A 19,418-nucleotide genomic window follows, 5' to 3' on the forward strand; every position below is an offset into this window, starting at 1 on the left:
TGGTTGTGGTGAAGAAAATTGATCTCAGCCTCTAAAAAAGTATGATTAATCACAAGTGTGAGTTAATTTATGGGGGGCAAAACTTTTTTCACAAAGGGCTAGATTGGTTTGGATATTTTTTTCCCCTTAAAATCATAATTTAAAAAGTGCTTTTTATATTTACTCAGGATACATTTGTTTGATATTGTAGTTTGTTTGATAATCTGAAAAAATATAGGTATGACAAAAAGGCTACAACAAAAGAAATCTGCAAGGTGCAAATACTTTTTTTCACGCCATTGTATATATACAAATAATGCAAAGAAAACAAGTTCATATTCATAAAGTTTTAAGAGTTTAGAAATCAATATTTGGTGGAATAACCCTGGTTTTTAATCACAGTTTTTTTTTCATGCATCTTGGCATCATGTTCTCCTCCTCCACCAGTCTTACACACTGCTTTTGGATAACTTTATGCCTTTACTCCTGGTGCAAAAATTAAAGCAGTTCAGCTTGGTTTGATTGGTTTGATGGCTTGTGATCATCCATCTTCCTCTTGATTCTATTCCAGAGGTTTTTACTCATCATTTTTAAGTGTTTTGTCCAGAGCTGTATGATTGGCCAATAAATCATTACACAGTGCAGCACATACTCACCTGACTTGACTCACTGCTAACCCAGCTCTGTATGAGTGTGTGTGAGGGTGTGTGTGTGTTCCTCTCCTGAAGAGCACTCAGTATCTTGGTGATGGAGCGGACGACCAGCTCGTGCATCGTGTTCATTATCAGATAATCAGTCAGGCGGACAAAACTGCACACACACACACACACACACACAAACAAACAAACAAACATACAGTTCACATACACTTAATAACAGCACCAACACATTCAACAACCAGGGATGCACCAATACGATATTAAACCTGGATATCTGTCCCATAGACTGTGTATAGCTGGACAGAGCATCGTCACTCAAAAGTGAAGCCACCACAGGTCGGGCGCCCCCTGCTGTTCGGTTTCAGAAAGCTGTGTAACCCCACCCATCCCCATAGGTTTCAATGGCAAAACAACAAGACAACTTTCAATCACATTGGCGGGACCAATAACAGACCATCAGCTCCACTCCTCTCCACTCTGCAGTCTGTGACCTCGAGGCAGCCCTCAGGGGCGGGGTTATTTAAATGAGTAGGCTTTCTCTCCACAGTCTTTCTCCCTCCTCTGGTCTCTACTGCACTCTACAGACTCGGGTATCAGGATCGCCAACATGGTGGAAGATTTTGGCTTCATTTTCATCGAATTAATGGGAACGGCGACACGGCGTCCATCTTTTTTTACAGTCTCTGATCTGTCCTTTAATCCTTTAATTCCTTTAATTTTCTTATAAATCGCTACGTCTTATGTATTAATTTTTTACCAGTCAGGTTGTAAGGAGCAGTAAAGCCACTCTGCTGAATTACAGAGTGATACAGGAGCTTCAGTTTAGTTCTCCAGCATCGGAACTGGAGCAGTATTAGCATTAGCCGCTAATCGCGCTAAGCGCTATCTCTTTTGTCGTTCAGAGGTGAGAATTATCAACCTGTAGCCTGCTGCCAACCCTGGCTAGCACTGCTGGAGCAGTATTAGCATTAGCCGCTAACCAAGCTAAGCGCTAGCTCTTTCACCATTCAGAGGTAAGTAGTATCGCCCTGTAGTCTTTGTGTTTAACGGGATAAAACAAGCTACGTGGGACAAAACGCTTGCTAATCTCACCCTGATTTACCAAATCTAGAAATTTAATCTTACTGTACATAAACTGAAGAGCTATACTCACCCACATAAACAGTTTTCAGGAGAGAAATCTGTGTAGATTTACATTCAGCACTCGTATGACTTTAAAATATATATATATATATATATTTTTTTTTAAGAATTAAAGTTTTGTTTACTTAACTTTGCTTAGAAGGAAAACATGGTGACACCCCTGTTCCTTACTAGTGTTGCAATGTGTGCCTTACAATGTGGTGCGACCTACGTATGAAAATAAACCAGGAAATAGACTTACCAGGTAAGTCGATTGCAGTGGTATCTCTTGTTGGCCTGCTCTGTGAAGCTCATCTTCTTTTCAAAGAAGTCCATATTGCCATGGTGATTACTTTCAGCACTTTCGGCTCCATCTAACACACAGACAGACACACACACACACACACACACACACAGGTTATGAACAGTTCAAGAAAGCCCTAATCTAACCTCATTTTTGGCCAAAGACTGCAGTGTTCGAGTCAATCACAAGATCTGATCCTGTTTGAGCAGCATTAAATCACTTGCTTAAAGGTCTCCTTCTGGGATAGAGGAGTGAAGGAGGGGAAGAAGGAAATGAGGTTAGAAGTAGTTAGTGTGTTAGAGGTGTTAGGAGAGTAGGAGCTCTTTGAAGAGCTCTGTCTTCAGGAGTTTATTAAAGATAGTGAGAGATTCTCCTGATCTGGTAGTGGAAGGTAGTTAGTTAGAGGTGTTAGGAGAGTTAGTGCTCTTTGAAGAGCTCGGTCTTCAGGAGTTTATTAAAGATAGTGAGAGATTCTCCTGATCTGGTAGTAGAAGGTAGTTAGTTAGAGGTGTTAGGAGAGTTAGTGCTCTTTGAAGAGCTCGGTCTTCAGGAGTTTATTAAAGATAGTGAGAGATTCTCCTGATCTGGTAGTAGAAGGTAGTTAGTTAGAGGTGTTAGGAGAGTTAGTGCTCTTTGAAGAGCTCTGTCTTCAGGAGTTTATTAAAGATAGTGAGAGATTCTCCTGATCTGGTAGCAGAAGGTTGTTAGTTAGAGGTGTTAGGAGAGTTAGTGCTCTTTGAAGAGCTCTGTCTTCAGGAGTTTATTAAAGATAGTGAGAGATTCTCCTGATCTGGTAGTGGAAGGTAGTTTGTTCCACTATTGGGGAACTCTGTATGAGAACAGTCTGGATTGCTTTGTGTGAATGTTTGTTTGGTAAAGCGAGGCGACGTTCATTGGAGGAGCGCAGCGGCCGGGAGGTAGCGTAAGCCTTCAGGAGCGAGTGCAGGTAGGAAGGAGCCTGTTCTGTCATCACCTTGTAGGCGATTGTAAGAGCTTTGAATTTGATACGAGCAGCAACTGGTAGCCAATAGAGCTCAATGAGCAGTGGAGTGACATGCAGTAGCTAATAAAAGAAAATTTTCAGAAAAACGAGCCGATCAGGAAAATCAACTGCCTGGGTGGCTCTGCTGCGGCTCGGCCAACAAAACCCCGGGGTGGATTTTTACTTTCTGGACCTCGACTACCCACCTCTATGTGTAAGTAACTATAGGTTTACATAGGATCTCCAGTGGATTTCGCATTTTACAGAGACTCTAAGACTAGGTCAGTGGCTGAACTGCACTTAGCAGGGCATTATTACACATGTTGTAAAGTAACATACAACATTGCAAAGACTGTTTTTAGCGTAAAAAATGTCTTTATTTTTTTATATATATCGTGCAGCCCTAGAGAAAACCCCATGTTTGGTGATGTCCATGGAATTCAGACTTGAAAATATTCTCAACTAAGTATTAAAAATGAACAGTTTATTTATGGTAAAGTTCCAAAGGCTGTGTAGAAAAATGGTTGTAATGCTTAAACACTTCATATGATACATTTGATGAAGGCCTTGATATATATGAGGTTCTAAATGACTATAAGATATAAACACTGTTATTCAGACAGGCTTGTTTGTGTCGGTGCTCACCAGACTCAAAGCTGATATAGTCAGGGATGTATCCAGCCTCCTGCAGGGCTAGTTGGCAGGCGGTCCCTGCGACCTCCTTTACCAGCTCTCGAAACTCTTCTAAACGAGAGGAGACCTATAAAACACACACAATCAATCGGTCTTGGTCAATACAATCAGCATTAGTGGCGCCGAGTGGTCCAGCAGTCTAAAGAGCTGCCGCTACGAGCAGGAGCAGGTTCGAACGCCCGCTCATGCAGCTTTGCCATCAGAGGAAGCAAAATTGGCCCTGCTTGCTCCAGGTGGGTAGATGGCGCTCTCTCCCCACATCACTACTAGGGTGATGTCTGCAGCACAGGGCGTCTGTGAGCTGATGTATCAGAACCGAGTCGCTGCGCTTTCCTCAGCAATACTGCATCAGCAGCAGCTCGAAAAGAAGCGGTGGCTGACTTCACATGTATCGGAGGAAGCATGTGTTAGTCCTCACCCTCCTGGTGTGTTGGGGCATCACCAGTGATAGGGTAGTCCTAATGAATGAGTTGGGTAATTGGCCGTGTAAATTGGGGAGAAAATGGAAAAGAATGGATGCATCCAGACAGAATCCAACAGAAATGAAACTTGATTTTCACAGTGGTATGAACCTATTCGGGCACCCCTGATTTAAAGAATTATTGCACACTTTCGATAAATCCTATAAACTTCATTTCACTTCACAAATATCACTGTGTTCCTCTGATATAAGATATATAAAACTGATATTTTCTAATCCGAACAACCAATGATTTATAAAGGAAATTCATGACAATTATCAGGGGTACCCAAACATTTTTTAATACCACTGTATTCACAAGCACCGTAACTGTTTAAACCATGCAGGGGGACGGCATAAAAAAAATAGACTGTTGGCGGGGTGTAAGATAGCAATGAGCATCGCAACGTACCTTCTGCAGGGTGTAAGATAGATCCCCAGGAGCTTCCTATATGTGTCTAAACGTTTAACAGCTTATTTTTTCTGGTAACCTTTCTCTATTCAACACTTTCTTTTCAATCAATCAATCAATCTTTATTTTTTCACTCAAGGGACTGAAAAAATGTAACTAACTATTTAATCAGGTTTGGCTAAAATAAGGAACTTCATGAAAAATGGCAAAAGCATTACAAAAACAATAATGATTTTATGAATAAACAATACAGTAATTCAGAATAAAAGGATACATGGACAGGCTAAAATGTAAAGTAGTCAAAAAAGGGATAAAAAGTGGAATATTAAAAAAATAAACAAACACAAATAAAAAATATCAGATAAAGTAAAAAAGGAAGTAGCTAAAAATTAAATTAAGAAGATAAAGAAACGGTAAGTAAGGACTAAAAAAGTAAAACAGGAAATAAAATAAATAAAAGGACGAAACAAATAAAATAAATGATAAAGGTAAACGAAAATAACAAAATAATGCAATTAAACGTTTTTTTACTAACGAATAAAACAAACCCCTTAAGGTAAAAACGGACACTAAAATTGTTATTCTTGTTTTCGTTGCTGGGACACAGCTAATTCATGCTGCCGGTGGTTACTATGCCAACACTAAAGACAGTCTTAAATGCTTGAGTGAGCTGAGGTTTCCTGTACATGCGCTGTGTGCAAAGGCCTTAAAAAATGGTTCTTAAAACAGTGTTTGTAATAAAAACACACACACACACACAAAAACACACACACCTCTATGAGTTGGCTGCACTGGGCGTTGGTGAACTCCTGCAGTGTGTACGTGTGCTCCTTCTCCATTCTGCACAGGCCCATGTCGCTGATGCGATAAGACATCTCCTTTATGTCAATCAGAGCCGGCCCTAGAAACTGCAGAGCATCATCACTCACAGTGCAGTTACAAACAAGGGTGGAGCTATGAGACATACTAGTGCAAACAAAAAAGTGCAAAAAAATTAGAACATTCTCACCACTTTTAGACTCTTTGGCCCGTTTTCTGCACTACAACTGTGCACTCTCTCCGCTTTTAGACTCTTTGGCCTGTTTTTACGAGTACAACTGTACAGTCTTGCTGCTTTTAGACTCTTTGGCCCGTTTTCTGCACTACAACTGAGCACTCTCTCCGCTTTTAGACTCTTTAGCTCGTTTTCTGTGCTACACTTGCACACTCTCGACGCTTTTAGACCCTTTGGCCCATTTTCTGCGCTACAACTGTGCACTCTCGCCGCTTTTAGACCCTTTGGCCCATTTTCTGCGCTACAACTGTGCACTCTCGCCGCTTTTAGACTCTTTGGCCCGTTTTCTGCGCTACAACAGTGCACTCTCTCTGCTTTTAGACTCTTTGGCCTGTTTTTACGAGTACAACTGTACAGTCTTGCTGCTTTTAGACTCTTTGGCCCGTTTTCTGCACTACAACTGAGCACTCTTGACGCTTTTAGACTCTTTGGCTTGTTTTCTGCACTACAACTGTGCACTCTCACCGCTTTTAGACTCTTTGGCTTGTTTTCTGCACTACAACTGTGCACTCTTTTACAGCTTTTAGACTCTGGCCCATTTTCTGCACTACAACTGTGCACTCTCACCGCTTTTAGACTCTTTGGCTTGTTTTCTGCACTACAACTGTACACTCTCGCCACTTTTAGACTCTTTGGCTCGTTTTCTGCGCTACAACTGAGCACTCTCTCCGCTTTTAGACTCTTTGGCTCGTTTTCTGCGCTACAACTGAGCACTCTCTCCGCTTTTAGACTCTTTTGCCTGTTTTTCTGCACTACAACTGAGCACTCTCGCTGCTTTTAGGCTCTTTGGCTTGTTTTCTGCACTACAACTGAGAACTCTCGCCAATTTTAGACTCTTTGGCCCGTTTTTCACCCCTACAACTGAACACTCTCGCCACTTTTTAACTCTTTGACACCTAGCGTTCAAACTTTGAATCTCACATTATTAAAACCTGCTTAATAGCGGGCCAACTTTCATTTCATGTCTTACATACCTCGCGGGCCACTCCAAAAAAGGACACGGGCCGTAGTTTGGACACCCCTGGTATGGAGTGAAACTTAAGTTGTGATAAATCATCTAGTTATGGTTAGCAAACCTTAGCTGAAGCTCAAATTATGAGTTTTGGGTTCTTCAAGGTTCTAAACTGTCTCCATCTGTCAAACTAAAAGCAAAAATTGACTCTCACTTTACTTGTCATGGAGCTTTTTACATGGGTATCAAGGCATTTTAGGCTGAACCAGTTTCGCTAGTTCACATCAATGGCTGCAATGGCTACACTGTTTGGCTACTATGGTGTTCTATACCTGGCAATCTGACTTGTGGAAATGGGACTCAGGAGACTTAAGAAATGACAGTGCTTCAACTTTTCTTTTTTAAAACATTTTTAAACACACTCTCACCTCATTGATGATGAAGAGGCGCTCCTGCAGCGACTGCTTGCACTTCTTGATGTTTTTGGATCGTACGTTGGTGCGCCACACACGGAAGGCCTTCCACTTGCGGAAGAGGGAGAAGAACGGGATTTGCAGGAGTCGTCTGTGGTAATGATACTCCTGCTCCCAGCGTGCCAGAGGCAGGAAGTCCACCTGTCCGTCACAGTGGTGCATCACGCCATCTGGACTCATGGTGTAATAGTCTGACTTGTTGATGTTCTTGTACGTAACGATCCTGCAAACAAAACATCAAATGTTTTTTTTTAATTGACTTATTAATCCATTCACATACTTTTTCTTGCAACTGCATGACTTATTTTGTAGTCAGTTTCACTATTTGATTGGAATCAAAAGGCTTTTGTTCTTGCTCTTGTTGGATGCGCTATGTTTTTTTTGTTTAAATGTCCAAGCTATTTTTTAAACTGTTTTTTTTTTCAGTAATGGAAACGATAGGTAAATGATAAGTAACCACTGATATGTTTTATTATTCAAAATCACATTGATATATATCAAATCAAAGCAGCAACATTAGTAAGGTATCAGGTTGATAGTGAGGGAAAGCGATGTTACCAGTGACTCCAGTGGTCCAAGTCTTACCTGAAGCTGAAAGCGTCGTATTTGTTGGATGATTTGGGGACTGCAGACGTCATGTACAGGAAGCCCAGGTGAGGGTTGTTCCGGATGACCTGCAGGATTTCAGCAGTGGAGCGAATCTGAGCATGGATCACTTCCTCTACAGAGCTGAAAAGCAGCGGATTGGGCAGGGGTAGAGAGGGGGCGTGGATAATGGGAGCCAATGTGACGCTGCGGCCTCTGGTGGAGCTCTTTGGTATTTTGGGTGAAGAGGAAGAGCTGAGCATGCCCTGGGTGAACTGGACCTGCACAAAGATAACAAATTAATTTTTTTTTTTAACAAATTGTTTATCAATTTAGTAAATTTTCTGTCAAAATTGTTGTACCTTTTTATGTACAGTTCTGGAAAAATGATTAGACCACTTCAAAATAATAAGTAAATCTCTGATTTAACTATTTATAGGTATATTTTTGAGTAAAAATGAACATATTGTTTTTTTTCTATAAACTATGGACAACATTTCTCCTATATTACAATGATAATTTTTTTTTTTTATTTGACCATTTCTCATTTTCTGCAAATAAATGCTCTATATGACAATATTCTTATTCGGAATTTGGGAGAAATGTCGTTAGTAGTTTATAGAATAAAACAGCAATGTTCATTTGACTCAAATATATACCAATAGAAAACTAAATCAGAGAAACTGATTATTTTGATGTGGTCTAATCATTTTTTCCAGAGCTGTACATATTCGTATATTTCATATTCCACTGTGAGGAACATAGTAAGGAAATGGAAGAGCACAGGGACAGTTCTTGTTAAGCCCAGAAGTGGCAGGCCAAGAAAAATATCAGAAAGTCAGAGAAGAAGAATGGTGAGAACAGTCAAGGATAATCCACAGACCACCTCCAAAGAGCTGCAGCATCATCTTGCTGCAGATGGTGTCACTGTGCATCGGTCAACAATACAGCGCACTTTACACAAGGAGAAGCTGTATGGGAGAGTGATGCGAAAGAAGCCATTTCTGCAAGCACGCCACAAACAGAGTCGCCTGAGGTGTGCAAAAGCACACTTCTTCTTCTCTGCTTCTTCTTTCTGATATCTTTCTTGGCCTGCCACTTCTGGGCTTATCAAGAACTGTCCCTGTGGTCTTCCATTTCCTTACTATGTTCCTCACAGTGGAAACTGACAGGTTAAATCTCTGAGACAACTTTTTGTATCCTTCCCCTGAACAACTATGTTGAACAGTCTTTGTTTTTAGATCATTTGAGAGTTGTTTTGATGAGCCCATGATGCCACTCTTCAGAGGAGATTCAAATAGGAGAACAACTTGCTATTGGCCACCCTAAATACCTTTTCTCATGATTGGATACACCTGGCTATGAAGTTCAAAGCTCAATGAGGTTACCAAACCAATTTTGTGCTTCAGTAAGTCAGTAAAAAGTAGTTGGGAGTGTTCAAATCAATAAAATGATAAGGGTGCCCATACTTTTGCACCGGTCAAATTTTGGTGTAATGCATATTGCACATTTTCTGTTAGTACAATAAACCTCATTTCAATCCTGAAATATAACTGTGTCCATCAGTTATTAGATATATCAAACTGAAATATAAAACCCAAATATTTACAACTAAAAATGATTAAGATTAATAGGGGTGCCCAACATTTTTCATATGACTGTATATAAATGAACATTGGGAATGAATCCTTTCTATGATAAAAACAATGGCAACCTCTATACACTGTCCCCGGAGAAACTCCTCACAGGTAGGGACTTGAACCCGTGACTTTAGCCTCCATATTGCCAAAGAGTTCATGTGGGTGATTTTCGAGGAGTGTTTTATCATATTTCTGCTTTGTTTTTCTATTTAAGCTTAGCTGAATGCTTCATACAACACCCAAGTTTAGAATTATACACAAAATATAATTATAGAAAGTGTGTTTCGCAGTTAATATTATGAACATAACAATACTAAAAACATCTCAGTAAAATATCAGTGAATAAGATGAAGACCTGTCTCTCTTTAAGGTGGTCAGGTATGCGGGGGAGTTGGACAGCAGAAGGATATCTCTCCATGGTGGAATCCGTCCACTCGGCCCCTTCAGAGAAAGAGGGGCGGGGCTTCCAACCAGCACTGATCAGCTCCTCCCTGTTCTTCCTCTGAATGGACTCCGGCTGGTTACGCTCCTGATATTGTTTCAGAGCCATCAGATATATAAAGAACATGCAACACAATGCGTTTACACTACGGTTCTGAATGGGAAATACAAGCTGGAGTATTTAACCTCCTGAGACCAGAACATTTGTCTGGTGTGCATTTTTTATTTACTATTTCTATGTGAGATCAGTAGAACTGAATCAGTTTAAAAACTAAACTTTGTCTTTGTACAGAAAGTCGTTTTTGCAAATAACATTGTCCTTATAAGGAGACAATAGTTTATTTTAACATTTAAAGATGATCAGAAGAACCCAATTAGTTTAAAAACAAAATTGCTAGAGAATTTTTACCTGGCTGTAGAAACCTGTGACTGGGATTCCCACCATCTTATTCTACATAGATTTAGGGTGCTTTCACACCTGCCTCGTTTGGTCCGCACTTTCAAACTTTTCAGTTTGGTCCGAACCAAAGTGGCAGGTGTGAAAGGGGCCGCGAACCACGGTCCGGACCAAAGCACCAGATTTTGGTCCGACCAAGAGAGGTTCTTCTGAGCCATGGTCCGGTTCTCCTGCAGTGTGAAAGCGCTTTTCTGGGTGGTTCGAACTTTCGGACCAATTACAGGAAGCTGAGCAGGCGTTCCTCAACAACGGGAGCAGAAGAAGAAAAATAACCAACTACTACTGACTGCAGCCTGCGGGAAGGCAGAGTTGGACGTCCAGCGCGTCCAGTCACACCCACTTTGTCCACGCCATGCCCTGTCAGTCTCGCAAGCTTGTAGTGTATACACAGTATTTAAGCCGGACGACGCGGCGCATTATATTTAAAGTCCGCTAACTGCCCTGTACATTGTTTACTTCCGTTCAGAGGCGGAGCTAAGATATAATGCTGACAAAGTGGGCGGGGCTGGACGGCATGACGCTAACAAAGTGGGCGGAGCTGGACACACTGGAGGTCCAACTCCGCCTTCCTGCAGACTGCAGTCAGTACTCTCTCAAAATAACCGGAAAAGCAGGAAAAATGAGGCGTGGATACAGCAGCTGCTTCAGGACGTTCGTTTGGCGAATTTGAACTAATCTAGAGTACTGTTCCTGAAGTTGCTGCTGCTGCTGGTATAAAAAACACAATAATAGCAGCACTACTATGGAGATGAAATTAATCTGTTCATTCATTTTATATCCTTATCCTGGAAAGGCTTTTTCCACCGAATGAACCACCCGCTGAATTGTCAACACGCCAACGTCAGACGCATGTCCTTCTAAAACCAATCAGCGTCAAGTTAAGGAAAACGCATCGATACGTAAGTGATGATGAAAGGATGTAGGAGTATCACACAAAGGTCTTTGGTGCGCTCCCTAAACTGCAGAGTGAAAACAAAAATAAGTGGACCAAATATATACAATGTAGCAACACATGAACCTTGGTTCGGACCACGGTCCGGACTTTCAGGTGTGAAAGCACCCTTAGATTTCTCTCCTGAAAGCTTAGATTTGCAGATTTACAATAAGGCTAGCCGCGGTTAGCGGCTAAGTCCGTCCAACAGCGCTACACTGATAAACTCTGAGTGTTCTGGTAAGCCAGGGCGATATTAGCTAGCAGTTCATCCCACGTAGCTTCATTTAACACGGGAAACATACAGACTACAGGTCAATAACACTCACCTCTGAACGGGGAAAGAGCTAGTGCTAAGCGCAGTTAGCAGGTAATGCTAATGCGGCTCTAGCAGTAAAAACCCGGGTTAGCAGCAGGCTACAGACAGATAATACTCAGTTCTGAACAGCAAAAGAGCTACTGCTTAGCACGGTTAGCGGCTAATGCTAATATTGCTTTAGTCTCAGTGCTGGAGAACTAAACTGAATCTCCTGTATGTCTCAATTCATTGTTAAATTAGACTAGTTAAGACATTTAAAAAAACATTTAATGTTTTTCTAAAATAAGTGAGTAAATAAAAGAAAAAAACTATTTTTTTTTTATTTTGGAAGTGAATCACCAACTCCAACACAACCAGCTGCAGTGAAGCTCATTCTCTCACCAGTGTCTCCAGCTGGACGGGTTTCTGAGCGGCCGGCTGTCTCTCCTGAGTCTTGGTCCAGCTTTTGAACACCAGGACATCCGGGTTTGGCCGGACGCTCCTGGTTGCTGCTGTTGAGATGAGCCTCGACCTCAGCAGCTCCATGTCCACCGGAGGAAGATTCAGCGTCAGAGGAGCTGACGTCTCTTCTGTCCGCTTCCCAGCATCCTCTCTGCCTGGTCCAGCCGGACCCCTCAGTGTCCCCCTATGAGAGGGTGGGAAGGACATGATCTGTCCACCGACCTGGTGGTACGTATTTTACTTACTGTTTCTCCTCAGTGGGCTTCCTCTTCTGAATCCTGGAGAAGATCAAAAAGATAATGTTCATTATTATCAACTATGAAAGTCTTGATTTGCACTGCATGGAAATTTTTGTATTTATTTAAAGTGCCAAAGTATTATACGTTACTATACAGTGGTATGAAAATGTATGGGCACCACTAAAAAGAATTATGATTTTCAGTTAAACATATCGTCGCTGTCCAATGAAAAACACTTATCTCTAAAACAGCAACTTTACAGGAGAGAGAAAAAAACCTTGTGAACTTTCATTGGAAGTCAATGTAAAAAGAGTTTATTTCAGGTCATTTTAAATAGTTTTCATGGGTCCATTCATCATGAAATTTTGGCACAGTGTAAGGGACGGTTTGTCTGTTCAAATTATGTAGTAAACTAAAAATCAACAAAAACAGAGAAAAGTAATATTTGAGAAGTGAAATGAAGTTTTTTCTATTTCGGTCATTTCAGTCACAATTGTGGAAATCTAAGCTTACTGTAAATAAACGTAAGAGCATTACTCACTCAAATAAACGTTTTTCAAGAGACATATGTCTCTTAAAGTCCAGCGCTCATTTTAATTTAATATATTTATATTTTTGGATTAATATTAAAAAACAAAACTTAAACTAACTGGAAAATATATACACTTAAGCTCTTATTTTAATTATAAAAACTCATAACCTGATATTGGTGTCTAAAAATGTGTGTAATAATGTGTATTTTCGAATCGCTGGGCTTATTTATTTGTGTGGACCATGTCTTTGTCTGTGCCGCCATGGCATTTCTTCACTGTGCCTCTATGAGATCGCTCTATGATATCGCATTTGGTTTGTATTTGGTTTGTAAGAGCTGCATCGTTGCTAGGATACATGTTACCTGTATGTGGCGGAGTAATACATTAAGAGCTTTGGTGCTACAGTGCATTACCGGCTGATAATGTCACTCATAAAACGCCTCTCAGCCAATCACACAGCAGGGTCGGAACTAACTGTGGCATAATTATTATGAAAAAAACACGTAAAAACCAACAAATTTGTCAACGCATGCTTGTTGTTTCTCAAACTCACCCCTGCTGTTATAATAATGTGTGTGTGTGTGTGTTTGTGTGTGTGTGTTTGTGTATCTGTGTGTGTGTATGTGTCTGTGTGTGCGCGTGCGCGCGCGCTGCTCCGGTTCTCACCTATTTTACAGTTGAAAAGCAACAGTTTCAACAGAAACACGAACAGCAGAAAACTCCCGCCTCCGAATTCATATCATTATATGATTATTAATATAAACCAGCGCTGATTTTACTCTTTAACTCTGTGTTTTGTCAATTAATGCAGTAAATTTTAACTAAAGTCTCAAGAAACTTCTCCAGCCGCTGCGACTCTTCCCTGGACTTGTTTAAGGTCGCTAGGCAACGCTGAGCTGAGCGGAAGACTTACATAATAAAAGTCCCCGCTGTGCTGCTGAGAGACCGTATTTAAAACAGTGTTCAGCTCTGGGAAAAATAATTAAGAGAACACTTTATGTTCCGAATCAGTTACTATGATTTTGCTATTTATAGCTATATGTTTAAGTAAAATGAACATTGTTGTTTTATTCTATAAACTATGAACAATATTTCTCCCGAATTCCAAATAAAAATATTGTCATTTAGAACATTTATTTGCACAAAATGAGAAATTACTGAAATAACAAAACAAAAAAAAAGATGCAGAGCTTTCAGACCTCAAAAAATGCAAAGAAAATAAGTTCATAATAAAAAAAAGTTTTAAGAGTTAAAAAATCAATATTTGCTGGAATAACCCTGTTTTTTTTAACACAGTTTTAATCATGCATCTTGGCATCATGTTCTCTCCTCCACCAGTCTTACACACTGCTTTTGGATAACTTTATGCTCTTTTCACTCCTGGTGCAAAAAATTCAAGCAGTTCAGCTTGGTTTTTTATGACTTGTGATCATCCACCTTCCTCTTGATTATATTCCAGGGGTTTTCAATTTGTTAAAATCAAAGAAACTCATCATTTTTAAGTGGTCTCTTATTTTTTTAGGGTACAAATTAAAAACCAAAAAACTAGAAAAATGTGTAAAAAAAACATGTATTTTTATTACACTAAATGAGAAATTTCTTTTTAATAACTAATAATTTGTACACCCTCAAATGGTCAGGAAATTTAACTGGTATTATCATTGTTATTTGATTTTAATGTTGTACTGTACAGCTCTGGAAAAAAAATAAGAGACCACTTAAAAAACTAGTTATATCAGAAAATGTCTGTGAACCGCTAGAGGGAGCCAGCGTTTGAGACCTCAATGATTGGGTATAAATGGAGATAAACGGTTAAAAACTCTAACTAAAAAATAGTAACTATCTGCTTTTTCATGATTTTTGTTTAATTCTGAAAAGTGAGCTGATGCTGGAGTTATATTTAGAGCAGCACTGCTCCTTACAAACTCATTCATTTTGGACTCACAAGGTCAGACACAATAGAAATGTTATATAAAATATTATATAAATGTTTAAAAATTCACTCCAAGTCACCATGAACAATTCATAATGTTTAAAATCGAATGGTATTTTTTTTTTGCTAAAATTGTTTATATTTCTAAACATAAATCAACTATTTTGACTTAGCTGAACATTTGTAAGCACATATACATTCAAATGGAGATCTTTGAGTTGAACCAACTTATGATAACTGAGTTTAGTCTGTTGTCATTGGCAGCCTCTTTTCTATTGGCTTCTGTCACAATTTATTTGCATACTAGGTGTGTCCCCATTTTCTGACACTCACCATCAGTGTGTAGTGATTTCCCCTGGGCTACCTTAGGTAAACTTGTGGGCCATTTATTATGATCAATTGTTTGGCCTCTCTGGTGTATGCAGAAAAAATTGTTGGACCAACTTAAAAAAGTTATTTCAATTGGTAACATGTAAATAAATTAAGTTTTTTTTTTTTTTTCAAATTAAGTAAACAAGCTAGATTAACAAAGTTCCTTTAAGTTAGTTCAACATAATTATTATTTAATTATTATATTTACTTAAATTTAAGGCAAATCAACTTAAATTATCCAGTTGATCCAACTTGTGCTTCACGATTTAAAAGTACACTGTAAAACATTTCAAGTTGTTTAAACTCAGCAAAATAAGTTCTCCTGCTGCCTTAAAAGGCTGAGTCAACTTAACGTGGTATTCTCAACATATTTAATATATTATTATTATTGTTGAACTGGCAATACTGAGAGTATAATAATGGAGCAATACAGGAGTAAACTGGGTAAAGAGTGAACTCTGTAGCTCAAAGCCAGCATACTGTGATCATTAGGAACACAGAATAAAGTTAATGTGCTCTCACAGTTCTACAACACTGAGTATTTTTAGTTCTTTGCTGTTTTGTTTCTTTATCTTCTTTTCTATGAGATTTAAAAAAAACAGTAGAATGAAATCAAGAAGAAGATTAAACACAAATCTGCAACCTGACCCTCACATTCAAAGTAAAATTATTATGCAAAGCGATTCATATAATAATTAAAACATAATATACTGTCACATATTCTGTGTTCTGGTTAAGTTGGCGGAAATTATATTTATTAAGTAATTCTTACTAAAACCAATGTAGTATACAGTACCTGAGTAAATAAAATATATACGTTCAGGAAAATCTTCATTTTAAATATATATGTATTTGTTAAGATCACTGTACTTTTATTTTATTACATTAACTTAAAGTGTATAAAATAATCGGTTACAACTAAAGTTTTGAATTTATTCAACTTATTCGGTTTTACACTGTAATTATAAATCGGTTAAAACACCAGCTTAATGGTAAACGCATCAGTTGGAGGTAGCCTATCATTAGCTAATAATTAAAAATTTAACGCTTTCAAAAGTGACACAGCAGAGTTTTAATTTGCAACACACTAATTTAATCATTAATTATTGAATCTAGACTTTAAATCCTCTTGTTTGTTTATCGTCATACATCTTATTTTTTTTTCTCTTTCTTACACCTCTAATGCACAACATGGGTTAAAAATGACCCGTTTTCATTTTCTTTGTTACTTCCTGTTTTTCCGATGATGTTTCTATGATGTCTTATCCCTTTTTTCAAGTAGTCAGTAAATATCTTGTTTTTGTTCAGCACAAAAGATTTGTATTATTTTTTTCTGTTATATGAAGAAGCTTTTGTATTTTTGCTTTTGTAAGTTTACACACACGCATTTACCTTTTCACAGCTCATTTAATTATTTTTAGCTCGCCAGCTGTTGCCATATTCTATTTGAATTAGTTAAATCTACTGTAGTTATTGACCCGCAATTGACCCGTGTGTGTAAATTCGATGTAGCAAATAATATAAAACGTTTTATAAAAAGTGTCAAAATAAAAATTAAAATAAAGATCAGTGGTAAGGAAAAACAATATATTTAAATAATAATTTGAATGTTCAGCCATGAAATAAATTGACTTAAAAAGATAGAAGAAAGAAAAATTAAATTAAAGCGGGTCATGTTTGACTGATGTTCCAAAATGTAAGCAACAGACATTATAGCCAGGTATTAATGTAAATCAGAATTTGAAAGAGTTAAAAAGATGAGAACGTGTTCGCTGCGGAGGAGCTGAAGCCGACATACCAGAAATCTAAAATAATTACCTTAGTAAGTTAAAACTTAAGCATTTAAATTTTTTAGAAGCGCAAGCAGCAGTGTATCATTGAAGTAATACAAACATGTAACAAAATGTTTCACATTGAGATCTGCATATATTTAGGAAAATCATATCCAACAATAATTCAAATTGAATATTTCCACTTTAACTATATAAAGATCAAATTCCTCTAAAAGTGCTGTTAGGTGAGTCCTTGTGTCTCGTTGTTTTCTCAGCGCAAAGCGACATCAGTCAACAGCAATCTAAAGTCTCCGATCATCTCCACAAAAACCTGCTTTTGATAGAAATCCAGCTCCACGATTTATACTGAAGGAACGGAGAGCGGCTATGTGAAGATCTTTTTTTTTTTTCAGCGGACTTATTCTCCTCATTAGATCTAGCGTGAGTGTGAAGTGTAGTGTGTAGATGAAGAGTCCTGTCAGGCGAGTCCTGAGGTTAAGACTATACTTTCAGGAATCATTTCTGTAGTTTTTGATTTGGAAAGGTTTTCTGAAAGTGTCACGTCTCTCTACCCACAATGATGAGTTGTGATATTTTTTTCTTAGCGTGAATCTGGGGGAGAATAACGATTGCCGTTGTTCTCTCTTATTGATGAACGTTCCTGCTGTGTTTCACAGTTGGGAAGAAAAAGGAGCGCTCAGAGTGGTTAGTTATTGTCGAAAATCAAAAGTAAGAAGTTTCTTTCTGTCATGTGCGTAAAGCCAATGGTTTAAAGCAGTTTGGATAAATGCTTTGCGTATTTCCTACGTAAGTGGAGGTGTTAACATTTAATGTTTAATAACAGTAATGTATTTATATAATTTCTATATCGCTATATAAATATTTCACATTCAATAGTAAATACTTTTGAATGTGAAATATTTATATAGCGATATGGAAATCGTTATATAAAATATATATTTGTAAGTTTAGTTCAAATGTTTTTTTTATTAAGCCTAAGCCTTTAAGTTCTGATTAGATTAATGACTGTCTGTTATATTTGTTGCTTTTATTTTATTTATTCTCCTCATTTATAACAGCTGATTTCTCCGCTGAAGGAGGAAGATCCAGCGTGAGTGTGAAGTGTAGTGTAGATGAAGAGTCCTGTCAGGCGAGTCAGCAATCATTTCTATAGTTTTTGATTTGTAACGTCTTTCTGAAAGTGTTACGTCTTTCTACCCACAATGATGAGTTGTGATATTTGTTTCTCAGCGTGAATCGGTCAGCGAATAACGATTACAGTCGTTCTCTCTTATTGATGAACGTTCCTGCTGTGTTTCACAGTTGGGAAGAAAAAGGAGCGCTCAGAGTGGTTAGTTATTGTCGAAAATCAAAAGGAAGAAGTTTCTTTCGGTCATGTGCGTAAAGCCAACACTGTAAAAAAGAAAACCGTAAAAAAACGGTCAAATTACTGGCAGCAGCGGCTGCCAAACAAAACCCCTAAAATTAAAGTAAAATACTTTCATTCATATGAAGTGCAAAACCAGTAGATTCACATGCGTTTTCATTAAAGGTTTCACATACATACACCAGTATTTTACAGTTTTCCAGAGCATATTTGCAATTCAATTTCTTCAATAAAGCGATTTCAATCAATGTTCTGCAGGGAAAAACTGTTATTTTTAACTAACTTTATTGTCTTTCAAGTTGTGAGCTTTATGATTCCACAAATTAATATGTATTTGACTCATTTAGTGACATACTGTATGATCTTTTCAGAATTTCTTTATTAACAGGCTCTCTGCTCATTTAAAACAATAAAAAGTGCTCAGAGAGGGAAACCACTTATATTAGCACAGTCTAAAACCCAGCCATGTGGATAAAACTGCTATGAAACTACATCATGGTGAGCCCTCTAAACTGAACATCTAATTAACATAGCCACGCCCCACAGACAGTTTTTTTTTTTTAGGTATATTTTCTTTTACATAAAAGAAAGAAAAAAACGTTTTATTTCTATGGATATTTGCTGTATTTTTTTTAACAATGAATAAAAAATAAATAAATAAATAAATAAACCTTACAATTATGAAGAAAAACACTGAGATTTTGGGAAAGAAATAAACCTTTAAATAATAACACACACACATATAATTACATATAGTAATAAGTAATTTTACATACATATCTATATAACTTAAGAACATGGAAAAATACCATAAAAATAATATAGCAATATAGCCCTAAAAATAAGAGTTTTAACCGTAATCTCTCATTAATGTCATAATATGTAAAATTAGAACAGGGGCTTGTAATTAACAGAAAATGTCTGTAATTTGACAGAATTAGACTGTAGTAAAAGAAAAGGGATAAATTGTGTAAACATTTAGAGTTATTTTCTGTAAAAATAGGATTTTTTTTTACAGTGAATGGTTTAAAGTATTTTGGAGAAATGCGTTGCCCACCTTTAATGTTTATTAACAGTAATAAATTAATATTATTTTAATAAAGTTAATAAAACTTTAGTAATATTCACATAACGTATCATTTTAAGTTAACCATGGGCATTTTCAACATATTTAGTATATTATTATCATTTAACTGCCAAAACTGACAGTATAATAATAGAGCAATACAGGTGTAACCTCGGTAAAGAGTGAACTTTGTAGCTCAAAGTCAGCATACA

At 37.8% G+C, this 19,418-nt stretch overlaps 1 protein-coding gene and 2 non-coding genes across 3 annotated transcripts in view; 2 read left to right on the forward strand and 1 right to left on the reverse strand.

Annotated features, from left to right (window-relative positions):
* dnah6 (dynein, axonemal, heavy chain 6) overlaps nt 1-13,571 on the reverse strand; it is a 103,612-nt gene extending 90,041 nt beyond the window's left edge. The window contains 9 exon segments of the mRNA XM_049472675.1: nt 628-789; nt 2,023-2,134; nt 3,692-3,806; nt 5,385-5,519; nt 7,046-7,313; nt 7,676-7,956; nt 9,671-9,844; nt 11,845-12,182; nt 13,343-13,571. Of these exon segments, the coding sequence (XP_049328632.1) occupies nt 628-789; nt 2,023-2,134; nt 3,692-3,806; nt 5,385-5,519; nt 7,046-7,313; nt 7,676-7,956; nt 9,671-9,844; nt 11,845-12,111 (1,514 nt within the window). The 5' untranslated portion in view covers nt 12,112-12,182; nt 13,343-13,571.
* Nucleotides 13,572-17,250: 3,679 nt separating this feature from the next.
* Nucleotides 17,251-17,460, forward strand: LOC125787892 (small nucleolar RNA U3). The gene has a single exon (XR_007429597.1). It is a non-coding gene; the product is annotated as a small nucleolar RNA U3 (small nucleolar RNA).
* A 440-nt stretch (nt 17,461-17,900) lies between these two features.
* On the forward strand, nt 17,901-18,106 carry LOC125787895 (small nucleolar RNA U3). Its single transcript, XR_007429600.1, has one exon. It is a non-coding gene; the product is annotated as a small nucleolar RNA U3 (small nucleolar RNA).
* The last annotated feature ends 1,312 nt before the right edge of the window (nt 18,107-19,418 follow it).

Source organism: Astyanax mexicanus, chromosome 25 (genome assembly GCF_023375975.1).
Source record: "Astyanax mexicanus isolate ESR-SI-001 chromosome 25, AstMex3_surface, whole genome shotgun sequence".
NCBI classification, from domain to species: Eukaryota; Metazoa; Chordata; class Actinopteri; order Characiformes; family Acestrorhamphidae; genus Astyanax; species Astyanax mexicanus.